The sequence below is a fragment of the Manis javanica genome, chromosome 12 (genome assembly GCF_040802235.1).
Source record: "Manis javanica isolate MJ-LG chromosome 12, MJ_LKY, whole genome shotgun sequence".
Taxonomy (NCBI): Eukaryota; Metazoa; Chordata; class Mammalia; order Pholidota; family Manidae; genus Manis; species Manis javanica.
In genome coordinates, this window is record NC_133167.1 from 62,888,129 (window position 1) to 62,909,114 (window position 20,986).

The 20,986-nt window shown below is 40.0% G+C and overlaps 1 protein-coding gene across 5 annotated transcripts in view; it reads left to right on the plus strand.

Moving 5' to 3' along the window:
• The window catches only part of METTL8 (methyltransferase 8, tRNA N3-cytidine), a 145,956-nt gene that overhangs the window by 24,640 nt on the left and 100,330 nt on the right, over positions 1-20,986 (plus strand). For 4 of the 5 annotated variants that reach the window (XR_012123704.1, XM_073218701.1, XM_073218702.1 and 1 more), the window contains one exon: positions 10,725-10,879. Coding sequence is in view for 3 of the 5 variants with exons in the window: in XM_073218701.1 (XP_073074802.1) it covers positions 10,725-10,879 (155 nt within the window). In the remaining 2 variants the exon portion in view is untranslated. Of the gene's footprint in view, positions 1-10,724; positions 10,880-20,986 lie in introns of those variants that run through there. The other variant, XM_073218703.1, reaches the window with a different exon arrangement.

Genomic DNA, 20,986 nt, shown 5'->3' on the forward strand with positions numbered 1-20,986 from the left:
CTCTTTTTAAAGGCTGAGTAATATTCCATTTTAATGTATGTGATTTGTTTATCCATTTGTCTTTCAGTGGACACTTGGATTGTTTTCACATTTTGTCTGTTGTGAACAATGCTGCTGTAAACATGGTATACAAATATCTCTTCAAGTCTCTGCTTTCACTGCTTTTGGGTATATATCCAGAAGTAGAATTACTGATGGCATGGAAATTCCTATTTAATATTTTTAGGAAAAGCCATGCTGTTTTCCATAGCAGCTGTACCATTTTACATTCCCACAATGCATGAAGGTTCCAATCTCCACATCCTCACCAACACCTGTTTCTGTGTGTGTGTATATGTAAATAATAGCTATCCTAATGGGTATGATGTTAGTTTTGCCTAAAGTTGGAAATTTAATTTAATAAGTTTAGGGCTGTTTAGGTATTTTTCTTGTGCTGTTTTGGTAAGTTATTAGTAGTAAATTGTGTTTGCAAGGCATGTATTCCATCTAATAAATGGAATAAAAGTAAAATCTCCTTACTAGCTTTCAATGTCTGTAGTGCCTGTGGATGTTTCCTCTTTCATTCCTGTTATTAGAAATTTGTGTTTTCTGAAACACATATGTTTCAAATCAGTCTTGCCAGAGGTTTATCAGTTCTATTAATCTTTAAAAAAATCAGCTTTTGATTTTGATTTTCCCTGTTTTGTCCATTTTTTATTTCATAGATTTTTGCTTTTATTTTTATTATTTCCTTCTTTCTACTTTGCATCCAATCTACTGTTTTCCTAGCTTAAGATTGAAGCTGATATCACTGATTTGAGATCTTTCTTAATTTCTAATAGAAACATTTAAAACTCATGACATGAAACTACAGCATAGAAAATATAGTCAGTAATGTGACATCTTTATATGTTGACAGATGGCAACTATGCTTATCATGGTGACCATTTAGTAATGTATGTAATTGTCAAATCACTATGTTGTCCACCTGAAACCAATAAAATACTGTATTTCAATTATATTTCAACTAAAAAGAATAAATAAAACTATAAATTTTCCTCTAAACGTTGTTTTAGCTGCATCCCATAAATTTTGATATTTAAGATTTCATGATTATTCAGTTGAACATATTTTCTAATTTACCTTAAGACTTCCAAACTCGTGTAAATCTTTGACCTAGGGTATTTTAGAAGTGTGTTGCTTAATTTCTAAATATTTGGGAATTTTTTTAGGCATCTTATTTTAAGTTTGGATAAAAAAGCAAGAATCAACAGTATGCTCCTATAGAAAAAGGACTTTAAATATATAAATACATTTTTTAAAAAGATATACATAACACTGCATAACACAGCTGGTGGGGTTATATTAATATTAGACAAAGTAGACTTCAAGAACACTACTACCACCAGAGATACAGAGGAATATTTGTTAATAAGTCAATTCATCAAAAATATTAACATTTAATTTTTATGGTCAGAAAGCAGACTCTGTATGATTTTAGTACTTTGGAATTTCCTGAGACTTTATAACCCACCATATATGGTCTGTCTTAGCAAATGTTCCATATTCATTTGAAAAAGAATGTGTATTCTGCTGTTACTGGGTATAGTGTTCTGTCTATAAATGTCATAGGTCAAGTTGATAATATTCAAATCTTCTGTATCTTTATTTTTTATTATTTGTTTCCAAGTGTTCTATTTACTACTGAGAGAGGGGTATTAAAATCTATGTATTTGTTCATTTCTCCTTTTAAAAGTCCATTTTTGCTTCATGTATTTTGAAGCTCTGTACATGCATACTTAGGATTGTTATATCTTGATGAATTGGCTCACAATTGTCCCTTTTTAATCTCTGTAACTGTCTTTTTTAAAACCTTCTTTGTCTATTAATATAGATTTAGTCATTTTTAATCTCTTCATATCTTTATATTTAAAGTGCATCTCTATAGACAGTATATGGTTGGGTCTTGCTTTTTCATGCAAAATTGACAATGTGTGCCTTACTGCAGTCATTTACACAACACAATTACTGTTTAAATATGCCATCTTAGTATTTGTTTTCTAATTATCTCATTTGTTTTTAGTTTCTCTGTTGTTCCTTTCCTGCCTTCTTGTGGGTGCATGGGATATTTTTAGCTACACTTCTTTGTGTTATTTCAAATAAAAATACTACTTATCCATACAGTTTCATTATGCAAATAATATCTTAGTTAAACTTTTATTAGGATATGCCAAAACAGAGTTAAGAGCAGATACAGAAAGAGAATGGGGTACTCTAGTGGGAGAAACCAACTTTTGCTACCAGAATTCTGTTTGGGGCTGACCCTACCCTTCTTTCCTTTTCCCATCACAAAAAGAAACCATGATCTAATAAACATTAAGCTAACATGATAGTCGTAACATACAGCATGTATTTGTTAATCATTGCAGCCAGTATAACTAGATAGCTGCCTGTATACTGTCACACTCTTCTGTCGCTTCCTTCTTCCACACTGCTAGGTTCTTAGGAACCATCCTGGAAAATATGAAGTAATTCCTTCCAATTAAATATATGTCGGGTATCATTTTTGCATAATCAAGTCAAATAGTTAATTCAGTCACAAATAGCTTGGTGCTGCTATCCTTAAAGCTTGCAGTTGAGTTAACAAGGCATTTATATAATTTTATTACATATTTATCTATTTACTATATAAATTTATTATATATATATAATAAATAAAGAACAATGAAAGGCTGTGTGTGACTGTTAGAGATAATAAATAAATGAAATAGATAAAGATGTTAGTGTGGTTAATTAGAAAAATAACTGCCTAAGGAGGACAAGTTGTCACATGATTAGGCCCTGGTCACACCATGCTGTCTCTACAAGCTAGCAGCCTGCAAGGCACACACTTCTCTGACATTTTCCTGAATTGCCTCATGTCCAATCTGGTTATGAGTTATTGTCTCCAATGGTCTATAAAGGTTCTTGGTTATTTATAGTGAGGGAAACGTGTACCTTTTTTTCCCCTCTCTTCTATATATAGATATAGGTCTGTATCACATGATTATTTGAAGGATTGAAATTGCATTTTGATTTGGTTTTTCTGGATGGAAAACATTTACATAATTTTACACTTTTGAGCATGAATTTCCCCTCTTTCTAAGTGTATTCAGTTTCTACTCCTCTGCATACAAAAGATTTTGTGAATAATAGTGTAGAAAGAGAGCTCTAAAAATAATTGTGCGGTAGGGTTCTGTTAGCCTTATGTGGAACACTGGCAGTAGAAAGAACAAAGGCACATCAGAGGAAAGGTAGTGGTAGGTGGAGCATTTAATTTCATTTACCTCCACCAAACAGCTTGCATTTAGTGGAAGAGGAAAATAAGAAACAGATCTGCACGAGCTATTGAATGTTTTATTTCTCATCACTGTTAGTCACATTTAAATGGAACCATTATAGTCTCTTTGATATGTATAAGTAAGACTTTTTTTCCAAAAGAAATATTGAATTTTATGTTTCAAAGCCCAGTGAGATGCTTTTGACATTCTACAAGTTCATTTTGGAATTCAGTCTTAAAACCCACTGACTTTCAGTAAGGTGGTAAAGGGTGTACATACATGTCATTTCTATGCATAATAATAGCACCTTGGATAATCTTAATGCATATTATGTATACACACCTTTTAGCATGTTTCTACCTTACAGCTTACATCATTAGGCTGAATGTTGTGATGAACAACTGAATGGGGGGAGAAATGCCAAGCAGAATTAAATGGATTCTTACTAGAAAAAGTAAGCTTTTTTTTTTTTTTGTGCTATCATTAATCTACAAATACATGAGGAACATTATGGTTACTAGACTCCTCCCATCACAAAGTCCCCCCCTACAAACCCCATTACAGTCACTGTCCATCAGCGTAGTAAGATGCTGTAGAATCACTACTTGTCTTCTCTGTGTTGCACAGCCTTCCCCGTGCCCTCCCCAGATTATACATGCTAATCATAATGCCCAGTTTCTTTTTTCCCCCACCCGTTATACGTCCCTTCTCACCCATCCTACCCAGTCCATTTCTCTTTGGTAACTGTTAGTCCCATTCTTGGGTTCTGTGATTCTGCTGCTGTTTTGTGCCTTCAGTTTTTTATTTGTTCTTATACTCCATATATGAGTGAAATCATTTGGTACTTGTATTTCTCCACCTGGCTTATTTCACTGAGCATAATACCCTCTAGCTCCATCCACATTGTTGCAAATGGTAGGATTTGTTTTCTTCTTATGGCTGAATAATATTCCATTGTGTATATGTACCACATCTTCTTTATCCATTCATCTACTGATGGACACTTAGGTTGCTTCCATTTCTTAGCTATTGTAAAAGTGCTACGATAAACATAGGGGTGCATATGTCTTTTTCAAACTGGGTTGCTGCATTCTTAGGGTAAATTCCTAGAACTGGAATTCCTGGGTCAAATGGTATTTCTTTTTTTAGTTTTTTGAGGAACCTCCATACTGCTTTCCACAATGGTTGAACTAATTTACATTCCCACCAGCAGTGTAGGAGGGTTCCCCTTTCTCCACAACCTCGCCAACATTTGTTGTTGTTTGTCTTTTGGATGGTGGCAATCCTTACTGGTGTGAGGTGATATCTCCTTGTGATTTTAATTTGCATTTCTCTGATGACTAGCGATGTGGAGCATCTTTTCATGTGTCTGTTGGCCATCTGAATTTCTTCTTTGGAAGACTGTTCAGATCCTCTAACGATTTTTTTATTGGATTATTTGCTTTTTCTTTGCTGAGGTGTGTGAGCTCTTTATATATTTTGGATGTCAACCCTTTATCAGATCTGTCATTTATGAATATATACGCCCATACTGTAGGATGCCTTTTTGTTATATTGATGGTGTCCTTTGCTGTACAGAACCTTTTCAGCTTATGTCCAAGAGATTTTTGCCTATGTTTTTTTCTAAGAGTTTTATGGTTTCATGAGTTACATTTAGGTCTTTGATCCATTTCGAATTTACTTTAGTGTATAGGGTTAGACAATGATCCAGTTTCATTCTTTTACATATAGCTGTCCAGTTTTGCCAACACCAGCTGTTGAAGAAGCTGTCATTTCCCCATTCTATGTCCATGGCTTCTTTATCATATATTAATTGACCATATATGTTTGTGTTAATATCTGGAGTCTCTCTTCTGTTCCACTGGTCTGTGGCTCTGTTCTTGTGCCAGTACCAAATTGTCTTGATTACTATGACTTTGTAGTAGAGCTTGAAGTCAAGGAGCATAATTCCCCCCACTTTATTCTTCCTTCTCAGGATTGCTTTGGCTATTCGTGGTCTTTTGTGGTTCCATATGACTTTTTGAGCTATTTTTTCCAGTTCGTTGAAGAATGCTGTTGATAATTTGATAGGGATTGCATTGAATGTGTAGATTGCTTAAGGCAGGATGGCCATTTTGACAATATTAATTCTTCCTAGCCAGGAGCATGGATGAGTTTCCATTTGTTAGTGTCCTCTTTAATTTCTCTTAAGAGTGTCTTGTAGTTTTCAGGGTATAGGTCTTTCACTTCCTTGGTTAGGTTTATTCCTAGGTATTTTATTCTTTTTTCTGCAATTGTGAATGGAATTGTTTTCCTGATTTCTCTTTCTGCTAGTTCATTGGTAGTGTATAGGAAAGCAACAGATTTCTGTGTATTAATTTTGTATCCTGCAACTTTGCTGAATTCCAATATTAGTTCTAGTAGTTTTGGAGTGGAGTCTTTAGAGTTTTTTCTGTACAGTATCATGTCATCTGCAAATAGTGACAGTTTGACTTCTTTACCAATCTGGATTCCTTGTACTTCTTTGTTTTGTCTAATTGCTGTGGCTAGGACCTCCAGTACTATGTTGAGTAACAGTGGGGAGAGTGGGCATCCCTGTCTTGTTCCTGATCTTAGAGGAAAAGCTTTCAGCTTCTCGCTGTTAAGTGTGATGTTGGCTGTGGGTTTATCATGTATGGCCTTTATTATGTTGAGGTACTTGCCCTCTATGCCCATTTTGTTGAGAGTTTTTATCATGAATGGATGTTGGATTTTGTTGAATGCTTTTTCAACGTCTATGGAGATGATCATGTTGTTTTTGTCCTTCTTATTGTTGATGTGGTGGATGATGTTGATGGATTTTCAAATGTTGTGTCATCCTTGCATCCCTGAGATGAATCCCACTTGGTCATGGTGTATGATCCTCTATGTATTTTTGAATTCGGTTTGCTAATATTTTGTTGAGTATTTTTGCATCTATGTTCATCAGGGATATTGGTCTGTAATTTTCTTTTTTGGTGAGGTCTTTGCCAGTTTTTGGTATTAGAGTGATGCTGGCTTCATTGAATGAGTTTGGCAGTATTCCCTCCTCTTCTATATTTTGGAAAACTGTAAGGACAATGGGTTTTATGTCTTCTCTGTACGTCTGATAAAATTCTGCGGTAAATCCATCTGGCCCAGGGGTTTTGTTCTTGGGTAGGTTTTTGATTACCAATTCAATTTTGTTGCTGCTAATTGGTCTGTTTAGATTTTCTGTTTCTTCCTTGGTCAGTCTGGGAAGGTTGTATTATTCTAGGAAGTTGTCCATTTCTTCTTAGTTTTCCAACCTGTTAGCATATAGGTTCTCATAGTATTCTCTAATAATTCTTTGTATTTCTGTGGGGTCTGTCATGATTTTTCCTTTGTCGTTTCTGATTTTATTGATGTGTGTAGATTCTCTTTTTCTCCTAATAAGTCTGGCTGGGAGCTTATCTATTTTGTTTATTTTCTCAAAGAACCAGCTCTTGTTTTCATTGATTTTTCTCTATTTTATTCTTCTCCTTTTTATTTATTTGTTCTCTGTTCTTTATTATGTCCCTCCTACTGCTGACTTTGGGCCTCATTTGTTCTTCTTTTTCCCATTTCAGTAATTGTGACTTTAGATTATTAATTTGGGATTGTTCTTCCTTCTTTAAATAGGCCTGGATTGCTATATACTTTCCTGTTAGAACTGCCTTCATGGCGTCCCACAGAAGTTGGGGCTTTGTGCTGTTGTTGTCATTTGTTTCCATATGTTGCTTGATCTCTATTTTAATCTGGTCATTGATCCATTGATTATTTAGGACCATATTGTTAAGTCTCCATGGGTTTGTGAGCGTTTTTGTTTTCTTTGTACAATTTATTTCTAGTTTTACACCTTTGTGGTCTGAGAAGTTGGTTGGTAGAATTTCAATCTTTTTTAATTTACTGAGGCTCTTTTTGTGGTCTAATATGTGGTCTATTCTGGAAAATGTTTCATGTGCACTTGAGAAAAATGTGTATCCTGCTGCTTTTGGGTATAGAGATCTGTAGATGTCTATTAGGTCCATCTGTTCTAGTGTGTTGTTCAGTCCCTCTGTGTCCTTACTTATTTTCTGTCTGGTGGATCTGTCCTTTGGAGTGAGTGGTGTGTTGAAGTCTAAAATGAATGCATTGCATTCTATTTCCTCCTTTAATTTTGTTAGTATTTGTTTCACATATGTCAGTGCTCCTGTACTGGGTGCATATATATTTGTAATGGTTATATCCTCTTGTTGGACTGACCCCTTAATCATTATGTAATGTCCTTCTTTATCTCTTGTTACTTTCTTTGTTTGAAGTCTATTTTGTCTGATACTAGTGCTTCAATACATGCTTTTTTCTCACTATTGTTTGCATGAAATATCTTTTAACATCCCTTAACTTTTAGTGTGTGCATGTCTTTGGGTTTGAGGTGAGTCTCGTAAGCAGCATATAGATGGGTCTTGCTTTTTTATCCATTCTATTACTCTGTGTCTTTTGATTGGTACATTCAGTCCATTTACATTTAGGGTGATTATTGAAAGATATGGCCATATTGCCATTGCAGGCTTTGGATACATGGTTACCAAAGGTTCAAGGGAAGCTTCTTTACTATCTAACTGTCTAACTTAACTCTCTTATTAAGCTATTATAAACACAGTCTAATGATGCTTTATTTCTCTCCCTTCTTATTCCTCCTCCTCCATTCTTTATATGTTAGGTGTTCTTTCTGTACTCTTTTGTGTTTCCTTTGACTGCTTTTGTGAGTAGTTGATTTTATTTTTTGCCTTTAGTTAGTATTTGGTTGGTCTTCTTTCTTTGGTGTGATTTTATTTTCTCTGGTAACATCTATTTAGCCTATGGGTGTTTCTATCTAGAGTAGTCCCTGTAAAATATCCTGTAGAGGTGGTTTGTGGGAGGCAAATTCCCTCAACTTTTGCTTGTCCAGGAATTGTTTAATCCCTCCTTCCAATTTAAGTAGTAATTGTGCTGGATACAGTATTCTTGGTTCTAAGCCCTTCTGTTTCATTGCATTAAATATATCATGCCATTCTCTTCTGGCCTGTAAGGTTTCTGTTTAGAAGTCTGATGATAGCCTGATGGGTTTTCCTTTGTAGGTGACTTTTTTTCTCTCTCTGGCTGCCTTTAATACTCTGTCCTTGTCCTTGATCTTTGCCATTTTAATTATTATGTGTCTGGGTGTTGTCTTCCTTGGGTCTCTTGTGTAGGGAGTTTTGTGGGCCTCCATGGTCTGAGAGACTATTTCCTCCCCCAGTTTAGGGAAGTTTTCAGCAATTATTTCTTCAAAGACACTTTCTATCCCTTTTTCTCTGTTCTTCTGGTACCCCTATAATGAGAATATTGTTCCATTTGGATTGGTCACACAGGTCTCTTAATATTCTTTCATTCCTAGAGATCCTTTTATCTCTCTCTGCCTCAGCTTCTCTGTGTTCCTGTTCTCTCATTTCTATTCCATTAATGGCCTCTTGCACCTCATCCAGTCTACTCTTAAGTCCTTCCAGAGATTGTTTTATTTCTGTATTCTCCCTCCTAACTTGATCCTTTAGCTCTTCCATATTTCTCTGCAGGTCCATCAGCATTGTTATGAACTTTATTTTTAATTCTTTTTCAGGAAGATTGGTTAAATCTGTCTCCCCAGGCTCCCTCTCAGGGGTTGTCTGGGTAAGTCTGGACTGGATCAAATTCTTCTGCCTTTTAAAGGTGATAGAGGTAGTCATAGGGAGTTGGCACGTGTGTCAGCTGGGAGAACAACATTCTGCACACGGCGAGCAGTTTCCGGTTTTATTTCCTGAGCCATCGCGGGTGGGGCAGTCGTCAGGGCAGCCCAGAGCCCCATGGGAAGATCCAGGCATGCCTTGTGTGCTCTCCTGAGAGAACAGCAACCTTTCGCCCCCTGTCCCGGCTTCCTCTGTCTGTGCTGGGCTGCCGCGAGCCGACGGGGCCTCTGAGTCTGGCCCAGGCAGCTGTGGAGGAGGCTCTGGGCGGTTGCTGTCGGCGCAGCTGCTCCCCTGCCATGGCGGGGCCACACTGGAGTTGGAATGGACAGGAGGCTGCTTGTCGCCATGAGGGCTTCAGAGCTGTGCTGTTGTCCAGTGGGTTAGGGTACCTGGAGTTCCCCAGGATTCCCAGCTGCATGGCTCAGTGTGCTGCGACACTGCCATCCAGTTGTGAGGCCCCTGTCACTTTAAGATTTTCAAAAAGTTCTCACTTTTCTTTTGTCCCAGTGGCGCCAGCTGCAGGGAGCCGCTCACAGATTTTACTGTTCCATTTTCCTAATATCCAGCACACAACGCAATGTGTGTCTTCGCTCCCATTGTGGATGACTAGGGCTGGGTATTTAGGAGTCCTGGGCTCCCACTCCCTCCCCGCTTCAACTTCTTTCCTCCTGCCGTGGAGCTGGGGGTGGGGGGCGCTCAGGTCCTGCTCGGCCACGGCTTGTGGCTTGTATCTTACCCACCTTCATGAGGTGCTGAGTTCTTGCAGATGTAGATGTAGCCTGGCTGTTGTACTGTATCTTCTGGACTCTCTTTTAGGATTAGTTGTATTTGTTGTATTTTCAAAAATATATATGGTTTTGGAAGGAGATTTCCACTGCCCTAGTCACGCTGCCATCTTTTCTCCTCCTCTGAAAAAGTAAGCTTTTTCAAGGTTCTTTTTGATATTCCCATAAATATTTTAAACCAATGTTTTTTTTCCAGTACATAATTAAAGTGGCAGTCTCCTTAAATGTTTAAGTTACTCTTCCTATAATGAGGATGAATTTGGCTAATCGGTTGATGATTCTCATATGCTAGGATTTAATTAAACATGTACTTTTTACAGGGAAAACTATTTTGCAAGTGTGTTACTGACTATGCTTAAAAATACACATATATAGGAGTTGTTAGAATTAAGAATTGCTGGGATCATATCTTAATACAGTATTCACTAATTTATTTGAGTCATTTTCATATTATTTAGTTCAGCCCAGGAAATGAGATTTAATGTTTGTTTTTTTTAATTCTACTATTATGCTTGGATTTTTAGAGTAGTGGTCATGAAGTATTTCCTAGAAATATGTTTGCCTAGAATTCCCAAAACAAAATAATAAAATCACTTTAAAGAACTTTTTAATATATAAAATACAGATTCTGGGCTTACATGCTTTGGCCATGTGCTAAAAATTAAATAAGCAAATACCAAACAGAAAAGTTGGTCAAAGTTGTGACTTAAAAGGAATACCAGCCAATGTCACACACTCTAAATATTCTTTTCCTTTCTCTTGGCCTGAAAAACACTTTAAGAAAGAAGCTATCATGCCCATCTTTCATTTAAAAATTTTTAGTTTTTGTGTCCTTTCTCACATTGTAAATCTTTTGGACCATTTTTTGGCTATCAGATAATCAACACTGTTTAATCCATATTGACTAATCATTTATAACTTTCCAGGTACTGATCAGGATGAATGTGATTTGGAGAAATTCTATATCCTGTGTAAGGATAAGAAAGGTGCCACACAGATACCAAAGTGGTCATCACCCAGTGGCCCCACTGGGAACAAGGATTTTAACTGACCAAGCCAAAGTTTTTGAACACAACATGTGGTGAGTTATCTTTTTAGTCTGATATTATGTATGTATATTAAGCATCACTAGTGGTACTATTTACATGTATTGCTAAGAAAGGATTTTTGAAGTTGGTCACTTAACTTACGTTGTTGAGGCCCAAACACCAGAGTATCTGATCTTTAGTGTTTGCCAATTCTGAATTTCTTTGCAAATGGAATTGGAAAAGTGAAAACTGGCAAGTGCTTTCCACAGCTTTGGGGTTCTTGCATGCCCTCCCTTCTCACCTCTTATCCTGATTTGCCAATGTATCACTGGAGGTGGGGACCTCTTTTCTAAGTACAGCCCTCCTCCTGCCCCACAGGCCCTTCTCTCTCTCATAGGTACTTATCAATCAGCAAATGTTGTATTCAGTTAGATTATATGCTTTGTAAGAATAACTGAACAGTGCAAGTCATTTCTGTTTTAGCATATAAAGGAATATTTTTTTAATTTAACCTTTATTAAGGTATAATTGGCATATAAAGGAAGATTTCTATAAGTAAGGAAACTGAGATTAAAATTATTTATTCTGCCTTCAGTACCAAGTACAATGCTTGAAACATAAATATTTGTGAAATGATGATTTGAATAGCTAAACCTAGAGTAAGGGCATTCTAGGTGGGTAGAAAGTTATAAATCACAGAAACAAGAAAGTATATGGCTTATTTGGGAGACGGTGAACAGGAAAGTTTGCCTAAAATAAAGGCAAACTTTCTCCAGGGCTAGGAGATTGGTGAACAATAAGGTTGGAATTAAATAAGCCAGGCTTGGGGATGGGAGCAAGATGGTGTGCTCTTGAATTCACAGCTGCCATGGAATGCATTGCAGAGTCACTGAAGAGAAATGACATTATATGTAGTATATTAAGTATATATATTTTGTTAATCGTATACTGGACAGATCAGTGGGTACCATTTGAAGCATGAAAGACCTTAATGAGAGAGAGAGATTGTGAAGGAAGAATAAATAGGACTTTTTACTTTTGTAGAATAAAGGAAAAGGAAGCATTTGGCTGAAATTTTTATCATAGATAACTAATAGAAGTAGGAAAATCAAGGGGTAGATTGATTTTTTATTTCAGAAAGATGATGAATTTAGGTTTAGATATTTTGAATAGGCTTTGGGAGAAGGACATTCTGGGGGAAATGTCCAGAACACAGACTCCACTACTGGGAAGAGGGAGATGAAACAGGGCTAAAGATATGAAGTCGGATGTGATATCTGGAGACAAAATTGTTATCTGACTAGCCTCAGAAGCAGGGTCTCTAAGGCTAGGAAGATGGTTTGTGGACTTGTAATTATATTTTATTGCAACAGAATATCAGTTTTAAAAGGAAATAGATTGACTGTATATTAATTAGTGTAAGTCTATGAAGAGGAAATCCTGGGGCAAAATACCTCTAACAACCGAAATCAGTCAAAGGGAGAAATAAAGTTTAAAACCCATTTATTGCTTACAAACTGCAATCCAGCGCTGTCTCTCTCCCCTGCTCTGGAAGAAGCAAGCAAGTAAGCCATCCCCTCCCCTTAACCTCTGAGATTCAGACACACACACACACCCTCAGTTGCCCATGTAATTACCCACTAACATGGCGATAAACTTCTCTCCACCCCTGAGGATATACAAATGTGCCAAAGCCAGGTGAGATATTCTGGAAATACAATTTTACCTACAGGCCACCACTCCAGAAATCTTGCCTTACAATCTACTCATTCCCCTTCTTCTGTAATGGTCCCTGGGGGAGAAAACTGGAGCATTGTGACCAGACTAATGACATAACAATAGCAACAGCAATAAAATCATGACAATCCTCAAGCTGGAGGATTCAGCTAGGTTCAAAGTTTTATGCAGATTAAGTCCATAGCTCATCCATTCCACAGGCAGCAGCTGAGGGTTCAGAGCAATCATCATGCAGCAGCTGCAGCCAGGGGGCGCATTCAGGCCACAAGGACTGTAGGAGAAAATAACCTTACGGGTGATAAGGTACATGTTTTAATGATACCAGCGTAGACAAATCTTGTCCATCAGGTAGGATACATGCAAGAGACTGATCTTGTGATAAAACAGTGACAGAAATGGGATCTCGGGCTGGTCTAGTATACCAGACTTTGACCCCGCTCCCTGTGGGAGCTACAGATGGGTCAATATATAGGGCTATGGGAGGTACATGCACTGGCCATAAAGATAAAACAAAACTTCCCCTTTGACCCAGGAATTCCACTCCTAGGAATTTACCCTATGAATATAGGATCCCAGTTTCAAAAAGACATATGCACCCCTATGTTTATCACAGCACTATTTACAATAGCCAGATATGGAAGCAACCTAAGTGCCCATCAGATGAATGGATGAATGGATAATGAAGATATGGTGTATATATATATATATATATATATATATATATATACACACACAATGGAATACTATTCAACCATAAGAAGAAAACAAATCCTACCAATTGCGACAACATGGATGGAGCTAGAGGGTATTATGCTCAGTGAAATAAGCCAGGCGGAGAAATACAAGTACCAAATGATTTCACTCATATGTGGAGTATAAGAACAAAGCAAAACTGAAGGAACAAAACAGCAGGAGACTCACAGAACCCAAGAGTGGACTAACAGTTACCAAAGGGAAAGGGACTGGGGAGAGTGGGTGGGGAGGGAGGGAGAAGGAAAATAAGGGACATTATGATAAGCACACATAATGTAGGGTGGGTGGTGTGGGTAAGGCAGTATAGCACAGAGAAGACAAGTAGTGACTCTGTAGCATCTTTCTACGCTGATGAACAGTGACTATAATGGGGTATGTGGTGGGAATTGATAAAGGGGGGAATCTAGTAACCACGATGTTGCCACAGTGATTTTATATTGATACCAAAAGAAAATACAAAATTTCCCCACAAAATGCTCTTACCTCCTGGACGTTTTGGGTACACTACTGTGACTTTTGGAGGCCATTCAGCTGTTACTCCAGGAATACACAGGATGCCAGCTTCCAGGCCTTTCCCCCAAGGTGTCAGAAGGGCCAGCCATCACTGGTCCATGTATCAAAATGTCCAGGGCCAGGTCCATTCAACAGTGTCTCCAGGGCTTAATGCAGCAGGGGCTGGCAGCAGGATGTTGCTCTGCTGGCCATATCCAGGCTTCAATAGCTCTTCTTTGGTTTGGACATACAATTGTATAGGACAGGCAGCAAGGTGTGTGAGCATATCCACAGGGCTAAGAGCTCCTTTATGTGGCTTCTCATTCAAGCGCCACAGCACTGTCCATAGGCAAACTGACCAGCCCCATAGACTATTGGTGTCTGACTTCAGGCCAGATCTCAACAAACCGTTGTATCTCTCTATCATGTCTGCCCCAGTAGGATTATATGGTACATTAAATTTCCACTTTATTCCTAATTGCTGCACCCATTCTTATAATGCATGTCCAGTAAAGTGGGTGCCTTGATTGCTCTCAGTCACCTGCAACCGGCCATAGGCTGCAAAGAGATGCTCCATGCCCCTCTTGGTGGTTTGCTGATCTGCATGACATGTAGGTAAAGCAACTAATAGTCCAGTAGGTGTGTCCACACAAGTCATGGCATACCGATATCCTTCTGACATGGGGAGAGCCCAATATAGTCTATTTGCAACCTGACAAGGACTGTTGGCCCCCTTACTATTGTTCCATGTTGCTGTGAGACTCAATGTAAATCCCTCTTTGTGCACACAAGGCACTACTTCTGGGCTTGTGTACTTCTTCAAAGGTCAATGACAAGCCCCACCGTCGGGCTACAGCCCACATTGTCTTTTGCCCCACATGCAACAAACACTGGTGTAGCCATTGGGCCACATCAGAGGCAGGCTTTCCTTCTAGCCAGTGCACCTGGGCCAATGTGCTTCATCATTCCCTGGGGATGCCAAAGGCAAATGGCCAGTCATATGATACACAGTAACAGTTGTAGTCTGCCGAGAGGCCCATAGGTCTTGCCACAACTCTTGCCCCCAAAGGGACCCGTGACCAACCATCCAGTTGGCATGGTACCATGTCAGTAGCCACAGGGTCAAGCCCCGATAGATAGCCCAGCTCTCAGTGCAGACAGCTATGGGGAAGGCTCCTGGGTGATCACGAGCCATGCTGCCCAGAACTCAGCCCACTGACTGCTCTTCCCCTCCCCATCCTCCATCCATATTGTCTCAGTCTAAGGATGAAAAGCCACAGCCCTCCACTTTGGGGGCTGCCCACAACTAGAGCCATCTGTGAACCAAGCATCTTCAGGTATAGGGGCTTTTCCCTCCTGATAAGGAGTCTCAGCTACCAATGGCTCAAAAGCAAGTTCTATCTTCTCTTCACTGGTATAGGTCACTGGCCTCAATGAGCATTGGAGTTCTCCACTTAAGGGGCTAGTAGAGAGGGTGCTGTATGCTGTAAATATGTGCTCCATTTGGCCAGTGTAGGTGTCTGTGCCATGCCACTCTGTGACCTTTGGGTCCAGTGTTGCACCCACCCCATGATGGGGTAGGTGGTTATTACTTTGGTCGGAGCTATGCTGCCGATGGACTCCCTATCCAGCAAGTTGTGGTACACAGCAGCCAGTTGCTTCTCTATCAAGATGTACCAGACCTCTGCTCCTTTCCGTAGTTGTGACCAGAATCCAATAGGTTGGCATGTCCATTTAAGCTGCTGCCAAAGGCCCTATCCATAACCATCTTCAGTTATATGAACATCTAGCTCACAGGGCCTTGATGAGTCAATTACATTCAAGGCCTATACAGCCTTGACTGCCCACTTGGCAGCAGTAAAAGCAGCTGCACATGTCTCATCCCAGTCCCACCTGCTGCCTTTCATACCAGCCAGTATAAGGGCTTCAGAATTTGTGCTAAGTATGGGATAAACACTCTCCAATAGCCCAAAAAACCCAAAAACTCTTGTAATACTACTACGGTGGTAGGGGTGGGGAAAGCCTGGACCTTGTCTATAACTGCTTCAGGAACAACTTTAGTTTTACCCAACCAGACATCTCCCAAGAATTTCACAGACAAACCAGGTCCCTGAACCTTGGTGCTGTTCACAGCCCATCCTTTTTCCTGTAGATGTTGCAACTGCCCCTTCTAAATCTGAAAGAGAATTGAGTTGTGAGCATGATATCATCAATGTAGTGATACAGCCACACTGTTTGCGGTTTCCTCCATGTGGCTAAGTCCTGGGCTACAAGTCCATGACAGATGGTGGGACTATGGAGATATCCCAGTGGAAGGACAATGAATGTCCACTGCCGGCCTTCCCATGTGAAGGCAAACTGTTCCTGGCTTTCCTGTGCTATGTCAATAGAGAAGAAGGTATTAGCAAGGTCTGCTACATAATAATGTGTTCCCAGTTCATGGCTGAGGGTGTCCAGAATGTCTGCTATAGTGGGGACAGCAGCATGCAAAGGGGGTGGGACTTTATTCAATTCACTGTAGTCCATAGCCATACGCCAGGAGCCGTCTGGCTTTCTCACTGGCCACACTGGGGAATTAAAAGGACTATGAGTGGGCTTTATGATGCCCACCCTCTTCAACTCTTGTAGAGTTTCTCCAATTTCCTTGTGCCCCCCAGGCAATTTATACTGCTTAATATTTGTCACCGGCTGAGGTACAGACAGAGCTACAGGTAGGTGCTTAGCATGTCCCCTCAGAACTACCTTTACCACATGTACCATCAGTCTGAACTCACCTGCAGTGGTCTGTAACCACAGGCCCCACCGGATATCTTCAGGGATGGGAGAAATGTACATGGTATACTCCTTTGGGTGTAAACTCCCTATCTCCAGTGAGATTTGGGCTTTCTTCACTCTAATTGCCATCTATCACAGCAGCGGTTCCAGGAAAATGCTCAAGGTTGCCATGAATCAGAGAACATTCAGCTCCTGTCCACCAGCACCAGGACACATTGTACATTCACAGGGGACCAATGAATTGCTAATTCTCCATGAGACCTCCAGTCCCCACCATGTCCCCCAAGGTGGGGACTTTGTCCACCACCAACCCCCCCAGTCAAACTGCAATGCTCAGTCATTGTCCTGTGGGGGTGAAGGCTCAGGTGCATCCTGAGTACTGCCTCCCATGAAGTTTTGCAGGGACATAGGCCAAGCACAAGGCCTTGACTGGTTTCCATGTCCTGAACCTCAGCGGCTCAAACTGCTGCTCTGGCTTTAACTGGTACCACAGTTCTAATAATATTCTATTGGGCTGCCCATCGAGTTTTTCTTTCACTACCCTGGCCTTTATCAAATCAACCCACATCTGGGTCCTTAAGACATTCACAGGGCCTTTTGCACTTCTCCTTTCAGTTGTTCCCTGAACTTCCCTCTGTGCCCTTATTGTTTCAACCTCCCCCAGATCTGCTAAAGTATGAGTAGCCTCACTTATGGGTTGCCCTGGGGTTGGGGGGGGCAAGAATATTCACTAGGGACCCAAAGAGAGGTGGGAGCTGTATGCAGCACCAGATTTCTCCTTCCTATAGTGACCACCTCCTCATCAGGGCCCTGGGGGTGCATATTATAAACAATATTTTTCATACCCAATTCCCACAGTACCTGTTGGAGCTCTGCGTACATTTTTCCAACCATTGGCAAAATATGGTAAATCACTCTGATTAGGCCAAACTACCCTGATGGCAGCTGTCAGCCATTCCAGGAGCGTCTGATTCCCTGAGGCATGATGGGCATTTTGCAACCGCTGCCAGAGGGAAGGGTGAGTCATCAGGGAAGCCATTCTGCTCATCTCCGTACCCAACATAACAATGTTCTCCACCCCCATATCCCAGAAACATAAAAGCCATGTAGGCAGATATTCTGATGGCCTCTGCCTGTACTGTACCTTATGTCCACCAGCTCATCCTGGGTATAGGGGCAGAGCACAGAGTGCTCCACAACCTGGGGAAGGGCTGTTCCACTCCCTGAGGAGCCTGCAGTTGTTTCATTTTTATTTTCTTAATTACAGCTGAGTGGGTCTTTAAAACAAGATGGTACCTCTGACAGTGGCCTGGTAGCAGATCCACCAATGGCCCCGCCTTCTCCTCTTCTCCCTCCAGCTTCTCCACCAACAGCTCCTCCTCCACCATTTGGGCTGAAGGCACTACTCTTTCCTCCCCCTCCCCCATGGCCTCCTGAAACGCAGCTTTTCCTGCTGCCTCCCCCCTTGCCTCTAAGGAGTCTTCTAGGAGTGTGACCTGTCTTTTCAGTAACTGTCTCTCTTCTTTAATAGCATCCTGTGGGTTATTGCCCAGCTCCTCCAAGTGATGCTGACGTGTGTCTCTCTCCCGCCTAAGTCCCTCTCTCTCCTGTATAACATTTTCCACTATCTTGATGAAACGAGACCCTACAATGCCAGATGCTAACCGGCCCCCTACGGTCTCCAAGCAGTCTTCCAATTCAGGGAAGACTAATTCTGCAGCTTCCAATGTTTCCACCCTTCCCCAATTCTGGGGAAGGCCCCACCCCTCTAGGAGGTACTTTACCCAAACCAATTCCCCACTAGGGGTTCCCAACTTGGAAGCTCCACAGCTGGGGGGTTAATAACAGGTGAAGCTGCACCCTTTGCTGCTGCATCCATTGAGGCCTCCCTGCCATCCACAGGGGGGCTTCCGGGCATTTCCCCACCATTTCTAGGGGCGGCCTCCCAAAGGTCGCACCCATTATGACGGATTTCAGGTTCAGAGGAATCCTGTCGACTAACACCAGATGTAAGTCCAGGGAGAGGAAATCCCAGGGCAAAATACCTCTAAAAACCAAAATCAGTCAAAGGGAGAAATAAAGTTCAAAGTCCGTTTATTGTTTACAAACTGCAGTACAGCACTATCTCTCTCCCCTGTTCCCAAAGAAGCAAGCAAGCAAGCAAGCCCATCCCCTTAACCTCTGAGGTTCAGACACGCTGTGGGTTGCCCAGGTAATTACCCATCGACATGGAGATGAACTTCTCTCCACCCCTGAGGATATGCAAATGCACTAAAGCCAGGCGAGATGTTCTAGAAATGTTACAACTTTACCCACAATTAGTCCTACACTATACAGTATGGTGGCCACCAGCTACATGTGGTTATTAAACACTTGAAGCTTAGTTGGTCTGAATTGAGATGTGCTGTAACATTTTGAAGACAATACAAAAAAAGGTAAAATATGTCAATAGTTTTTACCCTGAATTATATGTTTAGATGATATTTTAGATATATTGATTTAAAATAAATTATTAAAGTTAATTTTTTTCAATCTTTTTAGCATGGCTAACTAGAAAATTTTAAATTACATATGTGGCTGACATTATGCTTTCTTGCACAGTTGTTGAATTAAACCATTTTTAACTACTATCACCAATATGGACAGTTATAATTGGCTATGAGGTACTTGTAGGCTTAAACCTCCAGGGGAACTTCTGGTCCTAGGCAAGCTCCTCATTCACCAATTTTTTTTTCTTCATTAGAGTCTAGTGATTAAGCTCTCTATGTTCTCTTTTTCCATCTGCTACCATCAGGTCTTTTCCCCAAGATTCCTTCCTACTCATTTAAGTTCTCTTTTGTCATAGGTGCTGAGGGAAGCAGGGGTCAAACACTGTGGGCTAGCTTTGGGCTGCTGTGCAAGAATCCCTTGGGTATTTATTATGTCACTAAGTCTAAATGTATGGACCAGGAATTTGTAATTTAAAAAACTCTTTTAGGAATTCTGTTGAACAGCCAGGTTTAGGAATCCTTGATCCAGTCCAGTGGTTTTCAAACTTTTCTTTAGCAGCAGAAATTTTTTTCCAGTGAAGTCTTAACCTAGAATCCCAGTATTTAAAAGATGAAAATAAAACTGCTATGAATGCAGCAGGCATACAGTCCTGGAACAGCAACAGCCCCACCTGCCTTTTCCTTTCCCACTCTCCCTCCTTCACTCTAGCAGCCTTGAGGATCTGTAGGGTTCTGTTGATCAAAATTCAGAAAACCTTAATTTAGTCTCAAGAGCCATTCTCCTCCATACCTCCAGCCTGTGCCAGGATATCTCTAGTGAATGTTCTCAAAGGCAGATACAAACTGAAATAACAAAAACAATTTCCTTTAAGAAAGAGGAAAGTAGTTGCTTCCCATCGTCTCTTCAACACACTTTTTTTTTGCTTAAAGATAAGATTTTAAGTCAAACTAAAAACCAGAAGACTGGTTTACTTTCCCCTCCTTCAAGACCAAAGTTCTGTCCAAAAGTTCTCCATCCTTCCTTTATGTTTAAGAATGTTCCCTAAGATTCCTCAAGGGAGGAACAACCTAAGACAGGCACAGTTGTAGGGGGACCATCAGGTGAGAAACTGGGGATCAACAGAGGTGAGGCTTAGAACCTCACCCCCCTGTTTTGAGAGAAATCTTCTGCATCTGTGGATGTTTTGTTGCCCTTGTCTAGCTTGGATTAATACTTAGTCTATACTTAATTATCTACATTTGCCCTCTTACAGCACTAAATTATGTTTTCTACCTTTATCTTGCATCTACCTACCACTTCAGCATTTTATTAAAATAATAATAATAATAATAAGGGAGAAATGTGGTATTCACATATAAATCAAGTATAAAAATCAAACGAATAATCATATCTGACTTGATTGTTTATAGTTCATGATGCGTAATCAAAACTGAAAGTTTCTGTGATATGATTGCCCTTGCACTGTTCACCATGTAAGAACTTATTCACTGTAAGAACTTGTTCACCATGTAAGAACTTGTTCGTTATGCTTCAGAAGATTGGAGACTGTTGAGAATTAGGCTTGGGGTTGATTAATAATTGTGCATTGAGTCCCCTATACAGAATTTTATTGTTGTTAATAAGCATTTGATCACTAAATATGAGAGATGCCCTCTCAAAAAAAAAAGTTGCCTCTCTTCTTGAATTTTGATTTTTTAAAGATGTTTCTAGAAAATTACATGTCAGTATTCTCTCAGAAATGTTGGTCAGAATTGTCTATACAGTTCATTTTTTCCTCTTACCTGTAATTTAGTTAGTAAGGACTATTGCTCTCTATATATGACCCTCTTTTCTTAGAAAATTTTTGAGAAAAATAAAAACATACCCCTTTTTATTCAGTTTCTAATATCCTGAGATGATTAGCTCTCCAGATT